General features: G+C 37.0%; 2 protein-coding genes and 1 long non-coding RNA gene across 4 annotated transcripts; 2 read left to right on the top strand and 1 right to left on the bottom strand.

Moving 5' to 3' along the window:
• The first annotated feature begins 4,833 nt into the window (after window positions 1-4,833).
• LOC143864432 (phosphoglucan phosphatase DSP4, amyloplastic-like) lies at window positions 4,834-9,250 on the top strand. The gene is made up of 4 exons (XM_077375367.1): window positions 4,834-4,893; window positions 6,135-6,194; window positions 8,444-8,551; window positions 8,784-9,250. The coding sequence occupies exons 1-4, from the start codon at window positions 4,834-4,836 to the stop codon at window positions 8,916-8,918; spliced, it is 363 nt and encodes a 120-aa protein (XP_077231482.1). The 3' UTR covers window positions 8,919-9,250.
• A 2,821-nt stretch (window positions 9,251-12,071) lies between these two features.
• Window positions 12,072-16,138, bottom strand: LOC143864158 (disease resistance protein RGA2-like). The gene is made up of 2 exons (XM_077375029.1): window positions 12,577-16,138; window positions 12,072-12,462 (listed from the first exon to the last, which is right to left on the bottom strand). The coding sequence occupies exon 1, from the start codon at window positions 15,887-15,889 to the stop codon at window positions 12,632-12,634; it is 3,258 nt and encodes a 1,085-aa protein (XP_077231144.1). The 5' UTR covers window positions 15,890-16,138; the 3' UTR covers window positions 12,072-12,462; window positions 12,577-12,631.
• An 868-nt stretch (window positions 16,139-17,006) lies between these two features.
• On the top strand, window positions 17,007-22,794 carry LOC143864403 (uncharacterized). 2 transcript variants are annotated; one of them, XR_013241153.1, is made up of 5 exons: window positions 17,007-17,337; window positions 18,732-18,901; window positions 19,979-20,042; window positions 22,322-22,397; window positions 22,488-22,794. It is a non-coding gene; the product is annotated as an uncharacterized LOC143864403 (long non-coding RNA). The 2 variants fall into 2 exon arrangements; XR_013241154.1 differs by lacking the exon at window positions 17,007-17,337 and adding an exon at window positions 17,739-17,756.
• The last annotated feature ends 1,243 nt before the right edge of the window (window positions 22,795-24,037 follow it).

Below are 24,037 nucleotides of genomic sequence, written 5' to 3'. Positions count from 1 at the left end.
AAAGGTATTCTCACTAAACAAGAGGAGACTTACTTGAAAAATGTAGCTCAATCTTTTGTTTTGAAAGCAGAGATGCAGATGGTAAGTAGTTCTTGTTCAACTTCATTCCTTTTAGTTTTTCCAAGTAATATTTGTTTGCAATATGCATATTGTCGAATGCCATTGTTATTAGTTATTAGACAGCTTTGAATGTCCAACACTTACGGATGAATTTCGTACTTAAATGATTGTTCTTTGACTGTGGTTAGACTGGTTTGAGATTTGGCTCAAAAAAAAATTGACTGCAAAACAAATTGGCTGCAAGAAGAGATCAGGCCAGAGGTAGTTGGCGAAACCCTCTTATAGAGGTGCTAGGTGAATATATTGAAATATTATGGGGGCAAGTTTAGCAACTTATGCAGTGCTTTGATCTCTACAAAATCTGGGATCGGTATAGCAGTCATGCCTTTAAGGATCTAGATTTGAACCCTTTATTTGGCCATGCTCTGCATGTTGAGCCAGATGTGGGGGGTAGAAATTTCTAGATTTGCCCATTTTGTGGAAAGGGTCCGTATGGATTTGATATCCTGTATTTTGAAGTGAGGAAGGAACCAGAAGATTTTATTGATTAGTTGAACATTGTAAAACAAGTGTTCGAATATAAGCATGGATTTTAATTTCGGTTTAGGTTTCGGGCCGAAATTTCGGAAAGATATTATATTTTAGAAAAAAAATCAAATTTTCTAAATTAAAACCTAAATTTCCGAAATTTCGGCTGAAATTTGGGAAAATCTGAAATTTGGGATTTCTGTCCCAACTAAAATACGAATTTTTGGTATTTTGGCCTAAATTTAAAAACATGATTATAAGTATGTGCTAGATCATAAGAAAAATAAAAATTGTTGTCATCAATCCAAGGAAGAATAGCTCGTCATGGTGGGAGCAACTCGAGGGCTTGATTCATTTGATGATTGGCTCTTTGGTGGGGTTGAACATTGCTAAGTTTCACTGCTGAACATAAGATGCTATAGGAAATGAAACATGCTAATGTCTATGCTTGGTCCAAGCATGACTTACCTAGAAAAGAAAATATTGGGAGCTAATTGGGAATTTAAAATTGTGCATTTGGTATTCATTTCTATGTTCCTAGATCTTGGTAAATGTTACAGGAATTCTTCTAAATAGCAATGTACTCGTGTTGGATCTCAACGCTCCATGTATTTTGGCTTGATTCTTGTAAATTGACTTTTTTATATTTTTCTATATCACAACAGACTTAAAATTCTATTTGACATGGGTTTTTAATTCTACCTCCCAATGGAAAGCTTTTATATGGAAGATGAAGCATTACACATAATGAACTACTAAAGTTCCATTATATATTTTTGCTCAAAAAATTCTGTTTTATGTAATCCTATATTTGCAAATATAAAATTTAAAGATTAATTTGAAGAACTTGGTAATCCACAAATCCTTTTTTGGGCCTTTTTCCAAGTGCGACACTCCATTCCCATGTCGGAATGCAACGCTTGCAATTTTATTTATGTAACGTAGATTGTTGGGAATTTTACTTGGGAATGAGAGAGTTAAATATTTTTGATATATTGTGGTATATGTCCCATATGAAAAAGAGGGGACTCAAGTCAAATTACTTTCGCTTAATTTTTTGCGGAATAATATCTATTTAAATGTATTTCTGTCTATAATTTGAGGGGAAGTTCAATAACAGGTCTTTACAAGATTAAATTAAAAAGTTGGAATTGTACGTCTCGATTTTTGATTGACCAACTATAAGTTCAAGAACAGGTCTTTATAAGATTAAATCAAAAGTTGGCAGTGTATGTTTTGCTTTTGGATTGACCAACTAGTTTAACGAGCGGTTTTCTAAAGTATAATGACAATTAAGAATTTATCATGTCCAGTTGTACACAATTCATCATTCATCTTTAATTGCAAAGGAAGGCTAGCTATGGATGTATTAGATTTTTATTTGTAGATTCTTTGGTTTTGGCTGTTTTTTTGGGATTAATAAAGTTTATTTATGTTTGGCTCCATGGTTTTGGTGTGTCTACTAAAATAAATTGTGGAAATTTCTGTAGTTGATCATCTTCCTTTTCAATCCAAATCCCTGAATTTCAACTCTAAATCCAAACTAGCAAGTCATGGATATGGATTCTCATAGTGCTTGAGGTTATGCATGATCAGTTATTTTTATAATTCACTTGGCATGAGTCATGGATATGGATTCTCATAGTGCTTGAGGTTATGCATGATCAGTTATTTTTATAATTCACTTGGCATGAATTTTTCCTTGTCTAAGATCCCCTTTTATTTTGGCTTTCATGTCATTCATTTGTCTCACTTGAATGAGTTAACTTCTAAAACCAAAGATATAGTGAAGCCGCGCAATAATTACCATCTTCTAAAATTAAGAATGTATATATTCATGAAAAATAAATTAAGAATGTATCTATTCTTAATTACTTATGGCCTCAGACTGTTTGGGCTTGAATTCTTGACAGAACTCCTCATCACTAGCAAAATCTCAGGATTACATGAAAGAAAATAATCCTTCTGTACTCCTGGCAGCATTTTAAGTCAAATGTTTGACTCTCCTAAAACACTTGTTAGCCATCTATGTGACTTTCAAATCTCCAACAATCTTTGTTTTACTTTCATCCGGGATTTTCTTCATTAAATGTCTTGTTTTCTTCAGCCCTAGGTTTTGGTTCTGGAACCCAGTCTAAAAATTGAACCACCAAAGAACTAAGGTTAGCTTTAAGAGGGCTTTAACACAGTCTTGGATAAGGGTCTTCCCAATCTTTAGAAATGATCAATCTATAAAACCTAAAACTTAGTGGGCTTTCTTAGCTATTAGACCAAGTGAAATGTGTTCCCAAGGAAGGTCAAGAAATTTGTACCTAAGGGTAAGATAGGAGAAATTGCGCAGTATGTTGATTTTATTCTGCCCAATCTTTTCTTGGGAAAAACCAAGGGTGTTGAAATCTCCACCCAAACACCATTGGATGGACAAACGCTCCTCCGTTGGCCTCATCCATATCAGCTAAAAATCTCTAACGAATATTGGGGTACATACATCCCTGATAATACCAACTGGATATCACTCTCAACTGTTAAAAAAATTTACAGAAACATGGTACTCTCAACCATTGTTCCTTCTACCAAGTTTGACAAACAATATTGCTTTCAATAGACTTCAACTTGGATTCTAGGATAATACAAAGGTCCAATTTTCTCTGGCAACCTATTTATCACAGAGCTTTTTTCTTCTTCCTAACCCCTAATTCTCTTATATGCCAAGCAACAACCTTCACTAGGAACATATTTTTTTGCCTCCACTCTTTTATATAATTTTTCTTCCCATCATAATTTTCATCAATTTTTCTTCTCATTATAATTTTCATTAGAACCAAGTGTTTTAACTTTTATTCTCTCTTACCATTACTTCTACCTGAAACATTTTATCTTTAACAAAAAAAAAAACTCTGTACCATGTCCCTCAGATCCAACTAGTTCAACAAATCAATTCTTTGGTCTTCCATGGCTACGAAGTTAACTCAATGAAAACTCATTTTCAACCAAAATTAAGTATCAAGATTCCACATCACAACCTTAATTTCCAACCCCTTCCTTTTTGAAGTTGATGAACTGCCTCTTGAACCATTGGGACATGCGTCTTATCTCGATTTTTATGCTTCCAACTTCAACCTCTTTTAGACACCATTGTCATTCTTATTGGGGTAAAGATCACTTATTAGGGTAAAGATCAATAGAAAATCACTACTAGATGGAGGAGCAATAGAGGTGGAGGGAGACACCGAGTCATCATTGGACGAGTCATCAACTTCCTCCTCTGTCTCCAATGCGCGTTCGACTCAAACAGTGAATCATAGAATTACGAGGTAGAACTGTGTGTATTCGGCACTTTGGTGGCAGGTGATTATATAAAATGTGTCGGTACTTGGTATAATTGTTGAAGTGGTTATGTCTATGGTTCGTTCATTTCAAGTGCACAGGCACAAGAGATCAGGAACCTTATCAGCTTTGTAGCAAAGTTGAGTTGACCTAAATGTTGGCCAAGTTCTGCCAGCTTTGTAATCTTGATTGAGAAAAGTGTTTGACACCTAGGAAGGCCAGTGGGTTGGACATAGCTAATGTGGGATTCCTTCCGAAACGTAAATGAAAGATTTCTGACTGTTGTGTGAGGCATCATTGAACTGTGCATTTGCCATGGGCTGCTTGGAGAGCAGGGTAGTTAAGAGCAGAAGCTTGGAGATCTTATCGAAGTTGATATGGTGGAGGCAAAATGTCAAGAATTCCTAGTGCTATTGTGTTAGTGCTACAAAGAGAATGGTTCTATGTGAACAATGTACTTCTTACTTGAAGTGGCATGAGCGGATTTTTTTCCTTTCAACGACGGTGCTAACATTGTTGAGTATGCTTGAAGAAGTGAAAGAGAAGAGACCTTCAGAGGATTGGTTGGTACATGCCATGCAACCTATGGTTCTGATATAGTTTGGAATTGGCAGATGCGAAGTTGGACGTGGTCCTGCAGTTGAATGATGGGATTATCATATGGCAAAGGGGCTTAGAGATGATTAGATAGTAAGCTTTATGGAGAGGCCTTTCCCTAAGAAATAGTGTTGAACATTTCAACGCTAGAGAAATGTACATAATCAAAAGAGATGGGAATCCTTGTGCAAGGTGACCCTAACATGGCAAGAGGCCAAGAGAGATGACTCTAGTGGGGACCAAACATGGAGGTATGTTGGATGGGTTGACGTGTATTGTGCTTTGAGTGCAAGGAAGTGTTTTGCCATATTGATGAAGTCGATGGTCGACAGAGAAGGAGCTCACTCATTAGAAGATGGAGTTGAGTTTGCCTTAGAGAAGGTAGTTATTCAAAGGCATATTTGGTGGGGTCCGTTTGCTAGAAGGCGACTCCACGGGGTCTCATGTTGAGGTGCATGTGCTGATTTGCATTACTCTCGGTCAAGTGGCAGGCTGGGGGAAATCATATTTACAGAACTCTTGCTCAAACAAATCCGCAATACGAGAATGAAAGATCCAATTAATCCCAAATTTGTTTAAATTTAAAGACCACAATTCTCTAGCAACTCAACAATGAATAAAGTGATGATAAATAGATTTTCCATCCACCATGCATAAGGCACAATGATTAACAACCAATTGGTTTCGACCAAGGAAGCGGGATTCTTCCCTGGGAGCCTTCGATTCCCGTTTCGATTCCCGCTTTCGATTCCCGCTCTGGCAACCTTGAGTAGGATTCTTCCCTAGGAGCCTTCGATTCCCGCTCTAGCAACCTTGGTTTCTACTATAGGGGTGGTCCACCATCAAGATTTTGTTGAGCCAGGTAGTCCAACAAAACACACAGACCATGTGGTGCATGAATCTTCTAAGCTTTTCTTGCAGAGGATGAAGAAGCAGACATAACAAGGTGTTGGCAGAAGGATTGAATTGAGAACTTCTCATTCAACTCCCATATCCAGATTCTCCAGTCAATATCGCTTCTTCAAATGTAGATTTGAGTCAATCCTACTATAAATAACCGTCACGGTGCACCTCTATCAAACAAGTTCCAAAAAAATTGAATTTTCCATTCAACCTTCCCATTCCGGCTATCGAAACAATCACACAGGCATTCCGATTAGAAGCCACACTCTGGACAAGTCGGGGAAATCAGCAAGAATGGCATTCGACCCCCACCAACAGTCCATCAAGAATCTAATTGTCCTCCCACGTCCAACTCTGATTCAAATGATGTTTTGGAACAATGTAGAAATTTTTCATTGTATCTCTCCAAACTATTAATCCCATCCACCTATAATTTTCCATAGATTCCTAGCCCTCAATGCTCAACCTGTACTTCTCAGCAATCACTGATCCAGAGAAGATTGTCAAAAAAAAAAAAAAACAGAGAGAGAGATTGACTTTCTCTCCAAATCTCCTCATCCATTTGTCATAACCAGAGCTCTGTCCAGACTGTCTTCTTCCTTCTACGCCGTGGATCCCCATCATAACCAACTTTAAAATATTTTCACACGAAAATTATTGTCATTTGATTTCATGGTTCCATTTTTATGCCTGTTAATAATTTTCCCACTTTCTTGTAGAGAATTCCTTTGAGATTTGATGAAGAGCAAGGACTGTGGAATCTTGAGAGGGAATTACCGGTAAGTATATTTTGTTGGTATTTGTAGAAATATTTGTTGCTGCATTTTATTTCTGATATCAATGAGCTTGCTACTTCATTTTTATATGTTTATTACAATTGTACAATTTATTTTTGCTTCTAAATGACAACTTGGCATATGTAGATTTTAATTCTAAATTCTTGGTGTCAGCCTTCAGCTTTTTACTTTAAACATTATATGGATATTGTTTACCACATTTTCTTGAGATGAGAAGTCATAGAATTTTGAAGTGGAAAAGAAACTAAATAATGATGCATGACATGATAGGGGGAGGGTGGACTGATTTGTGATGATGAGAGAAGATAGATAGAGATTCAAGTGCAAAGGAGAGCTAAAGTGGACCTAGCTTAATGAAGATGGGGCATACCTTTGTTTGTAAGCTCCTTACTTAGGCAGATACTAACATGAGCATTGAGTAGTAAGATACTAACGTGAGCAAGGAAGGTAGAGAATAATAAGAAAAGAAAGAGATGTCCTAGAGAAAATTCATAGGGTTGGAGTTGAGGATGATTTGTAATGAATATTTGGGCAAAGAAAAAGGACCTAGGGTTTAAGAGATGAAAAATAGATAAATACTAATTATATGAGTAGAATAACAGAGAATGTCTTTAGGAGAGAATAAAAGAGAAAAGACGACCAAACATATGGGAGAGTGTATTATCATTCATACAAAATATGAGTAGAATGTCTTATTTACTACATGTTTCAAATGACTAAAATACCCTTAATGAGGATTATGTAGCCTTTTCTAACTGAAACAAAATGACCCAACTTCCTTAACATGGACTGGAGGATGTGGTTACATTGGTTGTCAACTGGTATACGAGTAAACCAACAATATAATTAAACCTTTCAATTAAAAGTAAACCCGGATTATAATACAACCTATGAAAAATGATGTTGAGTTTGTATTCTCAAGAATTTTAACTCACTATGGACACAACATGACATCTATAGTCTTCAATTTCCTTTCTGTTTGGTATCGAGTGTCCTTGTAGTGCAAATCTACTAATCTTTTACAGGCTTTAATTCTGAATTTACAACCCAGTCATCCTTTAGGCAGATTAGCCAATACACATGCACTTCGCTCTATCATGGCTTTGTTTATTCATGCCTAGTTGGAAATGGTGTGAAGATATCTGTTACCTAATAATCATAGAGGTCTCCAATGTTAGAAATGCCCCAATTATCCCAATATTCTAATACATATTGATCCATCTTTATCTCCAACAAAAAAGCATGACTTGGAAATGTTGAAAAGGGTTTTGTTACTGGGCAAAGTATTGTGATATCTAGTATCAATGTTCATTATAAAACTACAATCCTAAAACCATTAAGGAATAGTTTTGATTATATTGTGGAATAGAGTATAATGGTATAATATCATCATTGAAATTATGCTATGACTATCTTTAAAAAAAGAAATTGTCTATGATTAGTGTGTTGTGTGCATGCACATATATTGTTTGTCAGCTATGTTACACGGATTCTTCTGAACGTGTCAGATTCCAATACTTCAACATTCTCTGCGACACTTCTAGATCTCAGTTTTATATGCTTTTTCTGAGTATTACCACAACTTCACAATTACCACATGTTTTGAGTTTTAACCATCCTAATAGTAAGGTTTTATATGGTAATTATTAAAGTATAAAAGATTAATTAACGCAATCTCTAACGACTTAAGCTTTTGGAGTAATTGGTTGTTTCACATAAATAAAACATTATATTTACTCAATCTTTCTAAATTTTAATATATTAATTGTCATAACCATAATATAATGTAAAAAAATTAAAATTTCAGAACTGATTAAAATATTTTGATGAAGCCACAAACCTTTCTTTCTTAGGCTTGCTGAATTCGACACTTGATTTCCGTGTCGGATTCCGACACTCGTACTCATACTCCTACTGATGCAATTACCGATAAACATCAGATGTAATGATATTCTTGAAATTGTGCAACAAATCGAAATGCAAAATTCTTTTTCATTATGCATGTTAGATCTCAAAATTAATTATGTCATATAATTACATGGTAGAAATCATAATGCTTGAGAAATTTTACAATGAGCTCTACAACTCAATTGGGTTATGGACCTCCAACAGTCACTCTTCACAGCTATTCCCTAAAGCACATACACGTCACTCTTCTTCCAAAAATGGAAATTTGTACATAGGAAAAATCCTATAAAAGTAAAAATTGCTGGTGAAGCCCATTCTTACAGGAAGGACTCTACGAATACAAGTATATTGTAGATGGCAAATGGACATGCAATAAATACGAGTTGATAACGCGTCCCAACAAAGATGGCCATGTCAACAATTATGTCTATGTAAGATCTTCTTTCTAAAGCTCCAATTCACTTAGGCCCTGTTTGTTTTGGATTTTGAGAACCGATTGTGAGTCCAAAACTGATTATTGGACTCAATTTTAAGTTTAATTTTCAGTTCCAATGATCCCTTTTGGACTCACAATTGGTTCTAAAAAAGACGAGAAAAAAAACAGGGCCTTCATTGACAAATCTTGAACAACTTATGTTTCTTGTTTGCTCTTGCTTTTTACAGGTTAATAGCAATGATTCTAGTGATCTAAATAAGGAGGTTAGGAACCGTTTGATGGATGATGGTGCTGATCTCACGAACGAAGAAAGGTTAAAGATCAGACAATGTTTGGAAGCATATGTGGATGATCAAGTGTAGAGTTTCATTGTATGCTACCATTCATGGGTTGATGCAATATTAATTATAGGTGAATTAGAACAACAAGTATCAGAATTCAGAATTCAGTAATAAAAGAATGCCATGACCTTGGCATTTTATACTTGTAAGCTTCCTTCGGGTTATTCCAGTTCTCAACCTGATTTGATGCAAATGCAATCATGGTCACAAATATTTGCCTCAGGTATTTCTCAGGTGTAGATTTTGATTTTTTTTGTTACTTTTGTGTTTATAGTGGGAAAGAATGGAATATTTAAAAATATCTGAAAATATATAATGGAAGGAAAATAAATAATATCGTATATTTGTTGCGATATTTTGAAAAAGTTGGGAATAGTTGTAGGGAAATGGTATCTGCACCAAGTGTTTCGATAAACAAGCGCTCCACTTGTTTGTCGTGTAGTATTTAAAGGGTTTAAAGAGCTTTTTGAGAACCGTAAAATCCTCTGAAATCCCATTAAATACTACACGACAAACAAGTGGTGCTATCGAAACACCTTGGCGCAGATATCATTTCCCTATTTGTAATTATGGATGCAATTCTCACATACCTATCATTGTGCAGTACTATTGTTTGGAAACTTGAAAGCATCACTCAACTCAAAAATGGGCCTAATCAAATTGACTGACTGAGTGACTCAAAGAAAAAACTGGAGTTCTTGGTCCATTTGAGTCAACTCAGCAGAGTTTCAGGTCAAGTTGATGGCCCCTAGTTAACTGAGTCAACTCGCTAGGTTTCTGTACTTTCGATAGGATTGAGATAAGTTAATTTACACCAAAACTTTGGTGTAGAGTTCTGCATTCCATTGCCTAAATTTAATTTGTTTGATCATTCTTTTTTAGGCTCTCTTAAGCGGGCAGTTAAGAGAATTAGACTAAAATGCTGTTCTTTGAACCATTTGATATATAAGGTGGAACCCACAATGTGAAACAATACATATTGTAAGACACATGAGATTATGAAAGTAGTGTTTGAAATGGACTGCACGTCATAAAGTAGTCCTCTTCACGTTGTCCCCTTTGATTCTAAACCCACTTCTACCTACATAAATTTATGCAGGCAACTGATGTTGGCACTACCATATTTTGATAATTGCACTAACTCATCTTGTCTTTTGGTATTTAAACAGCTGCCAAAGGTTATTTCAATTCCCAAAAAGCACTCATAAGCCAATTAAAACAGAAAAGGCAAGATGAGTTAATGCAAGTATCAAAACATGGTTGCATATCAACAGCCAATCTGAAAAGTATTCAATGAAGTGAGGGAGTGCCATTATCAAGAGAAGGGAGTGCAGATACCATTTCCCTATATAAGATGTGCAGATTCTCACTAGAGAGAGAGAGAGAGAGAGAGAGAGAGAGAGAGAGAGATGGGAAGCTCATTTCTGCCTGTTATTGTTGTATTTCTTTTGATGGGGTGCAAAGTCATGGAAGCTTGGAAAGATGAGACAAAATTTATCCTTGTGGGAGGAAAGGTGATGTGCCAAGACTGCACCCAAGGCTGGAACGAGTGGGCCCATGGGACCCGGCCTATCCAGGGTACTCTCTGTTCTTCTTTCTTTCTTTTTTCGTCATTTTTTATGCCCAGAATTTATATAGGACCCTGCACACTTCAAATTTTATTGATGAATAAAAGAAGTACACGAGGGCTCATACCACCTTACCTCAAAACTAAAATAAGAAAAATTACTTACAAGGAATACGAGGGATGCCCAAAGAGTCACATCAATTTGAACTCATTCTTCTTAAATTTTCACCGGGTTTGAGAATTTTTTCATTTGGAAACTGATTATAATCTTGAGTGAAAAATGGATGTAAAATTTGTTTTACCTCCATTTTACGTAGAAAGAAACAAAGCCTAACGAAAACAATGATGCGTTCAAAAAACAATTCTCTGGTTATAATTTACCAAAAATAATGTTATGGATCATCGAAATTTGCATTAATAACACCCATCAATTAAGCTTGCGAAATGATTACAAGTATATTACATGTAGGCTGCAGGGTTGCCTTAACATGCATGGACGAGCGGGGAAAAGTGGTTTACTATGCAAATGATGAGACCGACGAAGAGGGCGAGTTTGAAATGAGTGTTGAGAGATACATCAATGGGAAGGAATTGAAAGCTGGAGATTGCTCCGCGAGGCTTGTGTCATCGCCTGAACCCTCCTGTAACATCCTCTCCGACTTTGCCGGAGGCCGGTCGGGGGTGAAGCTCAGTCGGCCCTCTCATGTTTATAGAGATCAGATCAAGTACACACTTGGGCCCTTCTACTTCACATCTCCAATTTGTGATGAACCTGATACCACTGAATTGCCTAGCCAAAGAGGAAACCATTGATTATAGTGTGTTTGTTTTGTTGTTGATGGGAGACTTACATTCTTATGTCTTCTTAATTTTTTGTACCTTCTATTGAATAATAAGAGCAAGATGTTTTGTTTAGGCCACTGGTATTGGCATTACCATGTTTTAGTAATTGCACAAACTTAGATTAGTCTTTTCTGTTTTAATTGGTTTTGAGAGCGTTTTGCGAACTGTAATAACCTTTGACAGCTGTTTAAATAATAAAAGAAGATAAGTAGATAACTAAAATAAGAAGAATGCTAGAGTCACAATTGGTCCTCATTGGACAAAACTGCTTTATGGCAGTAATGACTGATTTTCTACGCATCCTAAATTGGTTTTGACCAATGAGGGCGCCCTTTCCCTGTTTTTTTGCATGGGCTCCTGTGACTCTAGCATTCCTCCTAAAATAAAATTTGATTAGAATGAATTAAATCAACCTGATTGGACTGCAGGAAAAACATTTCTCATGGGATTTCTTTTCCTCATTTTTTTTTCCATTTCCCTGATTCAGAGGGAAATCATACGATTACGGCTTATTTAAAAGGATATCACTATAAATTGAACATCCCTCTATATATTGAACTGCGGTGGCTCAAGTTATTTTTTTAATTTTTAATCAAATGATTTAAAAAACAAGAAATTTTGGAAATTCTTTTCTTTTCCAAACAATTCATGCAATCCAAACAGTGCCTAAAGGCTAAAACTACACTAAAAGTTCCAACTCATTACAAATTTTAACTAGGTAAAGCAATAATAGGATTCAACACGAAACACACACAAAAAATAGAGAGACAACAGAGAGTAGATAATTTAGTGATAATAATCGGTATCAACAGAGAGTAGATAATTTAGTGATAATTTGAAACAGAGATAATGTTTATCAGAAATACATTTCACTAAATTTTGATGAAGAAAGCCTTCATAAACCACAATCTCCACACTAGAATCCACATCTGAAATCTATTGAAAAATCCAAGAGGAGGAGGACTAGCCAAGAGGCAGCCCTTATTAAAACTACCACAACAGAGGCTTAGTACATATAACTGAAAATAGAAGCAAAAACCAAATAGCAATCCCCTGCCCCAAGAGCAGACCACAACCTCAAGAAACATACAAAAACCACCATAGAAAAGAGCAAATCCCGAACAGAGAATTCTACCCCGAAACTCAGCCACAAATCTGCAGAAAATCCTCCAAATTTGGTAAAAATTGGTTAGATAGATGAAGGAAAATTAAAGAAAGAAAGTACGTTATATAATTAAAAGCTAAAGAGGGGATTATGAAATAACGAACCTGGGATGGTAGAGTGAGTCGGAGAAGGGTACGGTTGAGAGATAAAATCACCGTTTCAGTGGCCACGGTAGCATTGGAGTAGGGTATGGATGCATCTGCTTTTCTTCTCCGTTGTTGGGTGTGGGTCAATGGTGATATCCGGTACATGGGCTATCTTGTGCCAATCCTCTCCTCTCTCCCTTTCGCATCGTCTCCCCAAATTTGGACAATCGAAAATACACAATTTTTGGAGTGCGGTGAGGCGTTGTAGTCCGGCGGGCAATGAAATCATTTTACCACAATTAGAGATCCACAAACATTGAAGTGATGTGAGCTTTTCGACCCACTCTGCCAATGATGCCAACTCATCACAACCACGAATTTCCAGTGTTTTTAGGGCAGTAAGGTACTGCAAGTCATCCGGCAAAGAAACCATCTTTTTACAGCAAGAAATCTCCAATGACTCAAGAGATTTCAAACGCCGCCCATCTAGCGATGATGCCAACTCATCACAACCACTAATTTGCAGTGTTTTTAGGGCAGTAAGGTACTGCAAGTCATCCGGCAAAGAAACCATCTTTTTACAGCCAAAAATCTGCAATGACTCAAGAGATTTCAAACGCCGCCCATCTAGCGATGATGCCAACTCATCACAACCACCAATTTCCAGGTTTTTTAGGGCAGTAAGGTACCGCAAGTCATCCGGCAAAGAAACCATCTTTTTACAGTCAACAATCTCCAATGACTCAAGAGAGTTCAAATGCATCCCATCTGGCAGGGTGATCAACTTTGGGCATAATTGAATCTTCAATTCATCGAGGCAAGGAAATGCTCCTCCTTCCTCCACTGATGCCCACATCTCTAAATTTTCCATATTCCATAGCGATAGGCTTTTCAAAGATGGAAAGGCAAATCCATTCAATGTGTTGTTGATCTGCTTCAATGCAGACATTCCAGATATCTCAAGATTCTTGAGCGAGGGAAGTTGGCCAAGTGGTGGGAGATTTTCACATCTCCGGCAATTTGAAAGAGAAACATTAACTAGATTTGTGAGCGATGAATTCTGTATCCATCCTGGAAATCGAATACCCTCATAGTCTGTTATCCGCAAATCTTTCAAATCACAGTGTGGTTCAAGGCCTTCTAACACTTTTTCCTGCATCTCAACATCACCACGATCATCCCCCCATGATAACTCCAATTCTCTGAGGTTTTTCTTGAGTTTCAAGTTGGCTTGTTTCGCATCACTTGCATTTCTCACAAGGTTAAGTTGTTTTATTGATAGTTCTCCTCTAAGCTTTAAATTGCTCAACTCACTGAGGCGGCGTCCATCCTCGTCACCCACAATGAAAATGGATAGCGTCTGGAGGCAGGTCAGCTTCCCAATCCCAATGGGCACACAAGTTAATGACGAACATCCATAAGTATCTACGTGTCTGAGGCTACTCATTTTTCTCATGTCCTTGGGCAAATTGAGGAGATTGAAACAATGTCTTAGTTTCAATGTTTGCAAATTTTGTAGGTTGGTAATCGATTCAGGTAATGTTTCAATCTCATAATTACCGGAGAGGTTGATGTATCTTACCTGTTTCAAATTGCATATTGAATGTGGGATCTCTCTAACACAAAATCCACTAAGATCTAGGCATCGCAAGTATCTAAGTTTCTTTATGTTGCTAGGGACAGAATTATAATAAACATCGCCCAATAGTATTGTTCGTATGGTTTTGGCCTCGTACAACCTCTGCTCTTCTAATAGTGAATCCAAATGAGAATAGACATATCGGGTCGATGTAGGAATATCTTCAATTTTTTCCCGATCCACGATATGACACTTGTTCCCAATAACAGACTGTGCAAGATCGTGAACCAAATCATGCATTTTGCAACTTGTTATATTTCCAGAGTCGTCTTTTTCTATGTCTTGGAAGAAAGACCTCCATAATAAATCATTGAAAATCTTATTTCCAATGTCTTCCAACTCCATAGTTTCGTTAGGGGTAACAAAGCCATTAGCCATCCACAAAAGAATAAGTTCTTCTTTCCGAATGGTAAGGCCTTTAGGGAATACAGAGCAAAATGAAAAGCATTGCCTTAGATGAGATGGCAAATTAATATAGCTCAATATTAGAGCCGGCAAAATTTCATTTTCTTCTAGTTTCCATATCTGGCTGTCTCTTACAGGTAACCATGAAGCTTCCTCCCTTTCAAGACACAGGAGTCTTCCTAATGCCTTTGCTGCTAATGGCACACCCCCACATTTTTTGACAATCTGTTCACCAATTGGAACCAAATTTTGATGCTCTTCACTTCTCCCTGATCCAAATGCTTGACGTTCAAACAGAGACCAACAATCACTGTCTGATAAACCAGTCAAGTGGAGGAGGGATCCATGAAGCCCACCCATCATCGATGCAACCGTTTCTTTACGAGTAGTCACAATGATTTTGCTCCCTTTAACGTTACATTTTAAGATTTGCTTCAGATTATCCCACTTTCCTCCATCTTCATTCCATACGTCATCAAGTACAAGCAAAAATCTCTTCTCACATATTATATTTTGTAGTTTTATTCGCATCTCCTCTAACTGTGTGACATGTGTGACATCTGTTTTACTTGCAGATTCTAAAATTTTTTTTACAATTCCATTAACATGAAAATCTTGAGACACATAAATCCACATTCTTAGCTCAAAATGGCCTATTACATTCTCGTGCTTGAAGGCCAATTTAGCTAATGTGGTTTTCCCCAGACCCCCCATGCCAACTAGGGCAATAACCGGGACTTCATTTTCATTATTATTAACATCGGCTTGCAATAGCCGCACAATCTCTTCTTTATCCTCATCTCTCCCATAAACTTCTAATTCATTTACATCGGACACAGTTTCACGCACATCGGACACTGGATGGGCAATAACCGGGACTTCATTTTCATCCAATTTGAACTCCTCCCTCGCTTTTACAATTCTTTGTATTCTCGTGAGGATCATTTTTGTCCTAGTTGCTATATTATGGCGTTGGAATTGAAAACAAGGTAAGAAGGTATTACTTACCTGGCCACAACCAATTGAGTGTAATCGCTGAGCTTCAACAGCCCAGTATGATAAGATGTCGTCCGCATCATAGACCGCATCTATAAGACTTGAGAGCCAACCCTTGAGCCGCCCATTCTTCATGGCCATCACCTCTGCGTTTGGGAGTATATCACCAATCAATCCTAACTGTCTCTTAAGCTCTTCCAAATCATCCTTAACACCCACGAGTAAATCAACCTCATCTATAATTAGAGAGTTCAATTTCTCAAACAGTATAGTAACGATAGCATCCGCCATATTTCCTTGGTAACAGAAAAATAAATAAATTATAGAGCTAGAGCAAGTAGAATCACAAGGGAAGGATATCTTGCAAGCTTCTTCCTGTAAGATGGTTTGTTATATAGACTCTTCAACTTTTTACTATTCCTTTTTTTTCATTATTTGTGGGTTATATTGCTTTATCCTTTTCATGATTTTTCTTTTTCTTTTGCATACACTAGAATAGGATGTTCCAAGTAAATAAAAGTGGCGAATGTACCACTTCCTTTGCTTTATTTTGTTCTCAAGTTTATAGATACATTTGCTTTATTTAATAACCTGACTTTCTATTTCTTTTGCATACCTTTGCTTTATTGCGTTCCTACTTACTTTCTCTTCTTTCCATTTGCTATTAGGTACGTTTGCTTCACTAGTTCACAGGTTTGCTTTAAGGCCTCGACCATAGGATGATCCAAACCGTCCGTTTGATGAGCCATGACATAAATAGGTTGCTTTCAAAGGGCTACGATAGAAATAATTTTTTGGGCACAACCGATTTACATTGAGGCCCATCAAATGGACGGTTTGATCATCCTATGGTGCAGGCCAAACAGTAATTTCAGAAAAATACGGGGACTATCGAGGGCTTACACCAAACTCCTATAACAAACTTCCCCTTCTTATCTTACCCATCACCCCTTACCCCACACTGCATGTATTTGTCATCTCTCTGACAAGAAATGAATAGACCCATCACCTTTATGTCTCTCACAAGACATAGAGATACCCCTTTCACGTGACATGTCTAACACCATAGTCCGGTCAAATCGTCAACTTTGCACAACCGACAACTTCGATTTTGAATGCCGGAATTCTTTTTGGTTCTTCGGACTTTTGTGGCACGTTTGGTTGCTAGTTACATAATGGGCCCAAAAGAATCCCACCAACCAAAATAACCCAGCAAGAAACCCAAAGCTGGAAAAAAAAAAATACCAGGAACCAAAATAATCCCTCACATGTCTCATTTTTTATGTCTGTCTGTGACTAAGAGAATTGGGCAGTTCCAAAGGAAATTTATTGGTAATGATAGCAAAAACAGAACATAATATCATCTGGTAAGATGGGACGAGGTGTGCAAGCCTAAAAAGGAGGGAGATCTTGATATGGTTTATTTCAAATTGATGGACAAGACTCTTCTTGTGAAATAGCTTTGGAAGTTTGGGGATGGTAGAGATAGCCTTTAGATATCGGTCATTGTGTTCAAGTACAGATACAATTTCGGTGGGTGGTCTGTGTTTGATGCCTATAAATCTCAAGGATCTTCGGTTTGGCCTGATATTATGAAGTATAGGGCCGGTTTCCATGCTGGCATTCAATTTAGAGTTTGTAATGGGGAGAAGATTAGAATCCGAGCAGGCGAGTGGGGTAGCAACAATTCCTTAAACGTTGATTTCCGGGTGTTTTTTAACATGGCTATTGACAAAAATGTAAGTGTGGTTGATTCTGCTTATTGACAAAATGTGAAGGTGGATGGAATGTTAGATTTGAAAGGATATATTTTTTCAATTAGGAGAATGACCTACCTGAGGTCCTGAGCCTTTAGCTAAGATTGATTTGAACTTCATTCGCAGACATGGTTTTGACAAAAGAGTTTGGAAATGGTCCTCAAGTGACATATTTTTAGTGCATTATTTTTATATCAATCTTGCTGGTCAGACTCGTCCCTCTCCTGCTTGGAGAGCATAAAATTGTTAGGCTCCACCTAGAGTCATGACCTTTTTATAGAATGCGTGCCTTGATAAGATCCTTATGACTGACCATATCCGGCACAGATAAAGGATTTTTGCTGACCATTACGCGCTATGTCTTGACGATGCCAAGTCTGTTGATCATTTGTTGATTCATTGTAGGTTTACTAATCCAATTTCATATTTTCTTCTTAGCCTGTTTGGAATTATTTGTGTTCTTCCTGGCAATATAGCTGATTTATTTGAGATTTGGGTATCCTCGACACTGTAGAGGTAGTCCTTGGGAACTTTTTCTTTGCTGATTCAGTCTGGTTAGTTTGGAGGGGAAGGAACATTATAAAGGGATGTCAAGGAGTGTGCATAGCATTCTAAGGCAAAGTGTGTGTGTGTGTGTGTTTTTTTTTTTTTTTTCTGAGAAAACAGAAAAATCCGGGGAAAATAAATCTCTGATAAATGAATTAAACTAAATGATGAAAAACTCATTTTCCTAGATCTTTTTTCCAAGAAAATACAATCCATACATCCAAACATGCCCTTAAGACACCTATTTTCACTTCTTTCCTCATAGTTAAGTTTTCTCTTAGGAGCTATGTTTTCAATCTACCTCTTTTTCATTCATGTAGTTTTTTTTGAACGGTATTCATTCATGTAATTGTTTGGGGGGTTTTCCTGTGAGAAAAGCTATAGAGTGGCATGCTACTAGGGATTGTCAATCTCCCTATGTTAAATATGGTATCTAAACTAAGAGCATGGCTCAGCTGATATGGAAGTAGTTCTTGCATTTGCATGTCTTTAACGTTCCCTTAGAAAAAATCCGGCAATTGGATAAGATTGTAGTATGCTCTAAGATATTATTGAAATGGATGGAAAATTATATTCACTGTAATACGAAATTACCAAATTCTGCTTTTGTACTTAGTGGCTGACATCATGTGGTTAGCTTTTGTACATCCCGTATCTTTGAGTCCCACATTATTATGCTCTTATTTATTGAACTAATCTTTTGTAGGTTTCATTAATCAGTTTCTATTTTCATAGCAATGCTTACTCATTTCCTTTTGGTTTTTATTCGAAATTAAAAATAAGTCATTATAGCAACCACAAATATATTGATTTTGAAACTTTCTGAGCAGTTCCCAGCTATATCATAGGAGAATCTGAGGTGGAGGCTTCTAAAGAGGGTCGCAACTTATCGGACTTCAAGTACTCTTGTGTTGGTTATTCGGTGTTTCTGGAAAACAAAGATAATCCTGCTGAGCGACAAGATAAACAAGCAGAACTTCCATTCTGTGTTGGGATTGAGGTTATCATCTTAAATGATACCAATGTTTTTGACATTGAAGATTTCAATATTGATTTTTTCTTTAGCATGAAATTTACTGTTGTCCCTATTAACACCAAAAAATTACCATTCAAAAAAAAAAAAAAAAAAACACCAAATATTTAAAATTTTGCTGTCTTTTATTGTATAAAATTCTGTTTTTTGCACGACATCCTAGGCTATTTACATAGAGAGTTACCATTCAGCGGCCATGTGCTAATGTTTCTTGTGGTTAGTGAAATGGCTGTTACTGTAACGTGAATGCTTTTTATTACTGAATTCTATGCATCATAATTTGTATATGTAGTTTTTTTTTGAATGGCAATAATTTATATATGTAGTTAAGGAAGTGTTTTTTTAACTAAAACAAATGACCAACATTTTTAAAGGGATAAAGATAATTACAGATGGTACCATTAGAAAAAAGATATTACAGATGGTATATAAGTGACAAGAGAACAACTTGTAGAAAGAAAGTGTTCTGGTCTTCTCACTTTTCTTTAACATGCCTCAAAGTTGTAGGTGAAGATTGACAAACACCTGCCATGCTACTCAAGCACTTGTTCTTTCTATGATCAGCGTTTTGTAGGACCATCAGCCAATTGAAGTATAGAAGGTGCTACATGGATTATGGAATATCTATAAGATCAAACTTTTTTGCTAATAAAATGACAGTTTATATCTATGTGATTCGTTGGGGCATAAAAGATGCGACAGATAGAGAGGTTACGTAACAAAATTAAAAAAGAAAAAAAAAAGTTTTTTTTTCTTCCTTCTCATTTAAGTTTAGGAACAGTGATTTTTTCACATTAGTGTTTTAAACAGCCTGCCTAACAAAAAAACAGAAGGAAATAGAAGAAAATATATCTTTTCATATCACGGTCTAGATTCTACTTTCCCCTCCACGTCAAGATTTCCATAAAAACCGCACCCAGAACTATGAAACTAACAGCTTGCTGTTAGAAAGTTCCATGCTCTCCTGAATCTAAATATCTCAGTCCAATCGTTATGCCAACTATATCACCAAATGCAAGCTTACATGAGCATTTTTTGTAGCAGTTTTTGGTAGACAAAAGGGCTGCAGCTGCTAACCGTGTTCCTGCTCAAGCACACAACAAGGAAGGTAATGTAAAGCCATGAGAACCATTTTACATACTTTACATGTTCTTTTGGCTTATAGACAATTGTTTTGTTGGTTCTCAGTGGATATTTTGGATAATATCATCTTATTTGCATCTTCACTCCTTGATTTTTTTTTTGGTTTCACTTACTGCTTTTGTGTTTGCCGGATAGTACAGAGTAAACTGCTAAATGTTATTTCTCATGATAGCGGTTCTATTTCATTACTTTGAAAGATTTAGTGATACTTCTCTGCTTTTGTGTTTGCCGGATAGTACAGAGAGTAAACTGCTAAATGTTCTTTCTCAAGATAGTGATTCTATTTCATTACTTTGAAAGATTTAGTGATACTTTGCTGCTTTTGTGTTTGCCGGATAGTACCGAGAGTAAACTGCTAAATGTGATACTTCTCTGCTTTTGTGTTTGCTGGATAGTACAGAAAGTAAACTGCTAAATGTTCTTTCTCTAAGATAGTGATTCTATTTCATTACTTTGAAAGATTTAGTGATACTTCTCTCTCTCTCTCTCTCTCTCTCTCTCTTTATATATATTTATATATATATATATATAAAAGTGTCTCTAGTCTCTCCCCTAGATAAGCTTATCTACTCCTCCCTTTAAAAAACATAGTGGGCCCACGCTGTTTGGATGATCCAAAGCATTCATTTGATAGGTCCTAACATAGATAGGGTGTGCCCAAAAAATCAGCACCAAAGGGTCATCCTAGAACTTCGTTTTGTGGTGCCTTATGGTACCCAGAATGGACAACGTTTATATGCGTCCATTTTGGACACGGTGTGCCCAACAAAATGAAGTTCTAGGATGACCCTTTGGTGCTGATTTTTTGGGCACACCCTATCTATGTTAGGACCTATCAAATGAATGCTTTGGATCATCCAAACAGCGTGGGCCCACTGTGTTTTTTTAAAGGGAGGAGTAGATAAGCTTATCTAGGGGAGAGACTAGAGACACTTTCCTCATATATATATGAGAAAACGGTTCCTACACATATGTGTAGATAAGTTATCTACACACTAGCTTAAAATACAGTGGGGCCCACATTATTTGGGTGATCCAAACCATTCTATATATATATATATATATATATATATATATATATATATATATATATATATATATAGAGAGAGAGAGAGAGAGAGAGAGAGAGAGAGAGAGAGAGAGAGAGAGAGAGAATAGAGTTCCTAAGGTGTCACCTCATATAGCTTATATGAGGTGGCGCTCACAAAACATAAGTGGCCCACATTTTTGGGGTGATCGAAACCACTCATTTGAAAGGCCCTTAGATGGATATGGTGCCTACAAAAAATCAGGTCCATAGGATCATCCTAACCCTTCCATTTATGGAGGTTAAAAATGGGCAGATTTATGGAGGTTTATACCCATCCATTTCAACCTCTACAAATGGAAGGGTTAGGATGATCCTATGAAGTTGATTTTTTGGGCACACCCTATCTATGTGAGGGCCTATCAAATGAATGCTTTAGATCATCCAAACAAAGTGGGCCCCTTATGTTTTTAAGCGCCACCTCATATAAGCTATATGAGGTGACACCTTAGGAACTCTATTCTCATATATATATATATATATATATATATATATATATATATATATATTTCATTACTTTGAAAGATTTAGTGATACTTCTCTGCTTTTGTGTTTGCCGGATGGTACCGAGAGTAAACTGCTAAATGTTCTTTCTGCTAAATGTTCTTTCTCAAGATAGTGGTTTTATTTCATTACTTTGAAAGATTTAGTGACCTCTCTCTCTCTCTCTCTGAATGGCTGTGCTCCCCTTTAGTTTAACGAAGAGTGTAGTACTTAGGATTGCACTTGTTGATGAAAGTAGCAAGGAAATGACTTTGTTAGCATCGTGACTTTCAAGTCTCCGGCTAGGATGACGCTTTACATCCTGTTCTCATCTGACATGTTTCACGGTGTTATGTTTGATATACTAATTTGGGTGATAAGAATCGATGATTAAAATGATATGCTTAGCAGTTCATCTTCTAATTTCCCTTGGCCCTTGATCATCTACCCTTTATTATGAATTGCTTCGAATCCTGACATCTCCAAATTTGTCCCGTTTCTTTCTCTGAGTCCTATTTATAGTTAAAGCAAGAATTGTCTGGATATTTTTTATTTTTTTGAAAATGAATTGTCTGGATATTACTCAATAATAAATCCCAAATTACCCACTCTTGCTTGTAACTATTTTCTAGAACTCATGAATCTACTGTCTCATAACCTTGGGTTTCTTGTAGACGATCGAGCTTTTCCTCAGCCGCGGGCATACAAACCACCACCACCACATGCTATGGGTGAGGAATTCCTAAGCAGGCAAGCCCGTAGTTTCAATAACTTAGAACCTTTGTTTTTATATTCTTTTCTGTTGAAAGGCGTGAATTCTGAAACTAAAAAAAAATGCAGGTTCACAAGAAATGCGGGTCTTGTGGCTTCTGGTGTGGCCAGAAACATGCACAGAGCTTGCAATTATGTAAAAGACAGTTTTGATGACATATCGTACCCATACCGTAGACGACCCAAGTAGGTGAAGAAGGCGAAGAAGACAGTTGTTGCCGAAATTCTGTCACTCATGGATGAATAATGCGATAAAATAAAGAACATGATTGAGGGAAGGGAGGTAATTTCCACCGTTTGTTCTCCTTTGTTTTTTGTGAATTTGGCAAGATATTTGGATCATTGACTGTGGTAATACATGCTGTTTATTGTGATTTGTATTGGTTTTTTGAGAGAATTGTGATCTGTATTGTAACAAAGTTGTTTTGATTTACTGGCAAGGAAAGCTAGATGCTTTAAAACATATGCACGCCAGGCCAATCCGCAGTTTTATTTGATGTTGGGTTCGCAGATGTCTCCACGGTTCGATTAACGTTGGCTTCGTTCTCCGATTCCTTCTCTGATTCCTCGAGAATGCCTGGAATCTAACATTAATCAAACCATGGAGTCCTCGGAGAAGAAACCCAACATTAATAGGACCACTGATTTGGCCTGGCATGCATGTGTACCTAATTTACGAAGTTTGGGTCCCCAGTCAGTTCATTCAGTTCTTGACATCTATTCACTAAATTTTAGGGGTGCAACTTGGGTCAGGCTCAACCTTCCCGACGGGTTCAACTGGATTTCGACTCAGGTTGGGTTAGCATTTCCTCGGGTTGGGTTAGGCTCGAGACCTTGGACAACCTAACCAGTACTCGACCTTCATCCTCTAATTTTATCGTTATTTTCAAAATCTTAGGCCATGTTTGGCTCCCAAGAATTTTTATCAAATCCCTCTCCCAACCTCTGTCACCTTGAAAAGGCTGATTTATCATGAAAATAAATTCATGGTAGCCAAAATAAATCTTGTAGACCCGCCATGAATGAGCGAGAGTACAAACAGCAAAACACAAAGGGTGTGCTATTTTGATTCCGCCTGGTCCTGGTCCCGGTCCCCTGGCATTTCGTTCACCCCCTGCAATACGCATTCGCCCCCCTGTTAACGTGATCTGATGTCAATAGGCGTTAAAGTTGCCCACTGTTCATGTTATAAGGGGGCCGAATGCGTACGGCAGATGGGGTGAAAATATCATCTCCCAAGTAAAGAGAAAAAGTAAGAAAAAAATTTAAAAAAAATCCTAAAATGACCAATTTATAAAAAATAACCGAAATACCCCTACTTTATGAGAATGACCAAAACACCCATATCATGTAGAAACTGTGCAAAATACCTTAGCAAAAATATCAAAACACTTATTCTGTAGAAAATGACCAAAATACCCTATCTCATTCAGATGACAACAACCCCTAATAAAAAATGACAAAAATACCTTTAGGGCCGTTTGGATACCTCATATTTTGGATTTGGATTTGGAATTGAGTTTTGAATGCAAAATGGGTAGATCCGCCAGCTCATGTTGAGGGAGACAGAGAGGGAAGAGGGTACTTCTTACTCGAGGGGAGAGGTTAAGTAGCAAAGA

Source organism: Tasmannia lanceolata, unplaced genomic scaffold, assembly GCF_043159265.1.
Source record: "Tasmannia lanceolata isolate RefF3 unplaced genomic scaffold, GAP_Taslan_0.1 ptg000048l, whole genome shotgun sequence".
NCBI lineage: Eukaryota > Viridiplantae > Streptophyta > Magnoliopsida > Canellales > Winteraceae > Tasmannia > Tasmannia lanceolata.
Note: the sequence above shows the minus strand (reverse complement) of the source record. Positions and strands in the feature narration are given on the sequence as shown.

Excerpts from the sequence above, each read along its gene's own strand:
- LOC143864432 (XM_077375367.1), top strand. The coding sequence starts at position 4,834 with ATGGTCGACAGAGAAGGAGCTCACTCATTAGAAGATGGAGTTGAGTTT. Across the intron at positions 4,894-6,134 it reads TTGAGTTTGCCTTAGAGAAG|AGAATTCCTTTGAGATTTGA; the intron begins GTAGTTATTCAA and ends ACTTTCTTGTAG. Across the intron at positions 6,195-8,443 it reads ATCTTGAGAGGGAATTACCG|GAAGGACTCTACGAATACAA; the intron begins GTAAGTATATTT and ends CCATTCTTACAG.
- LOC143864158 (XM_077375029.1), bottom strand. The coding sequence starts at position 15,889 with ATGGCGGATGCTATCGTTACTATACTGTTTGAGAAATTGAACTCTCTA.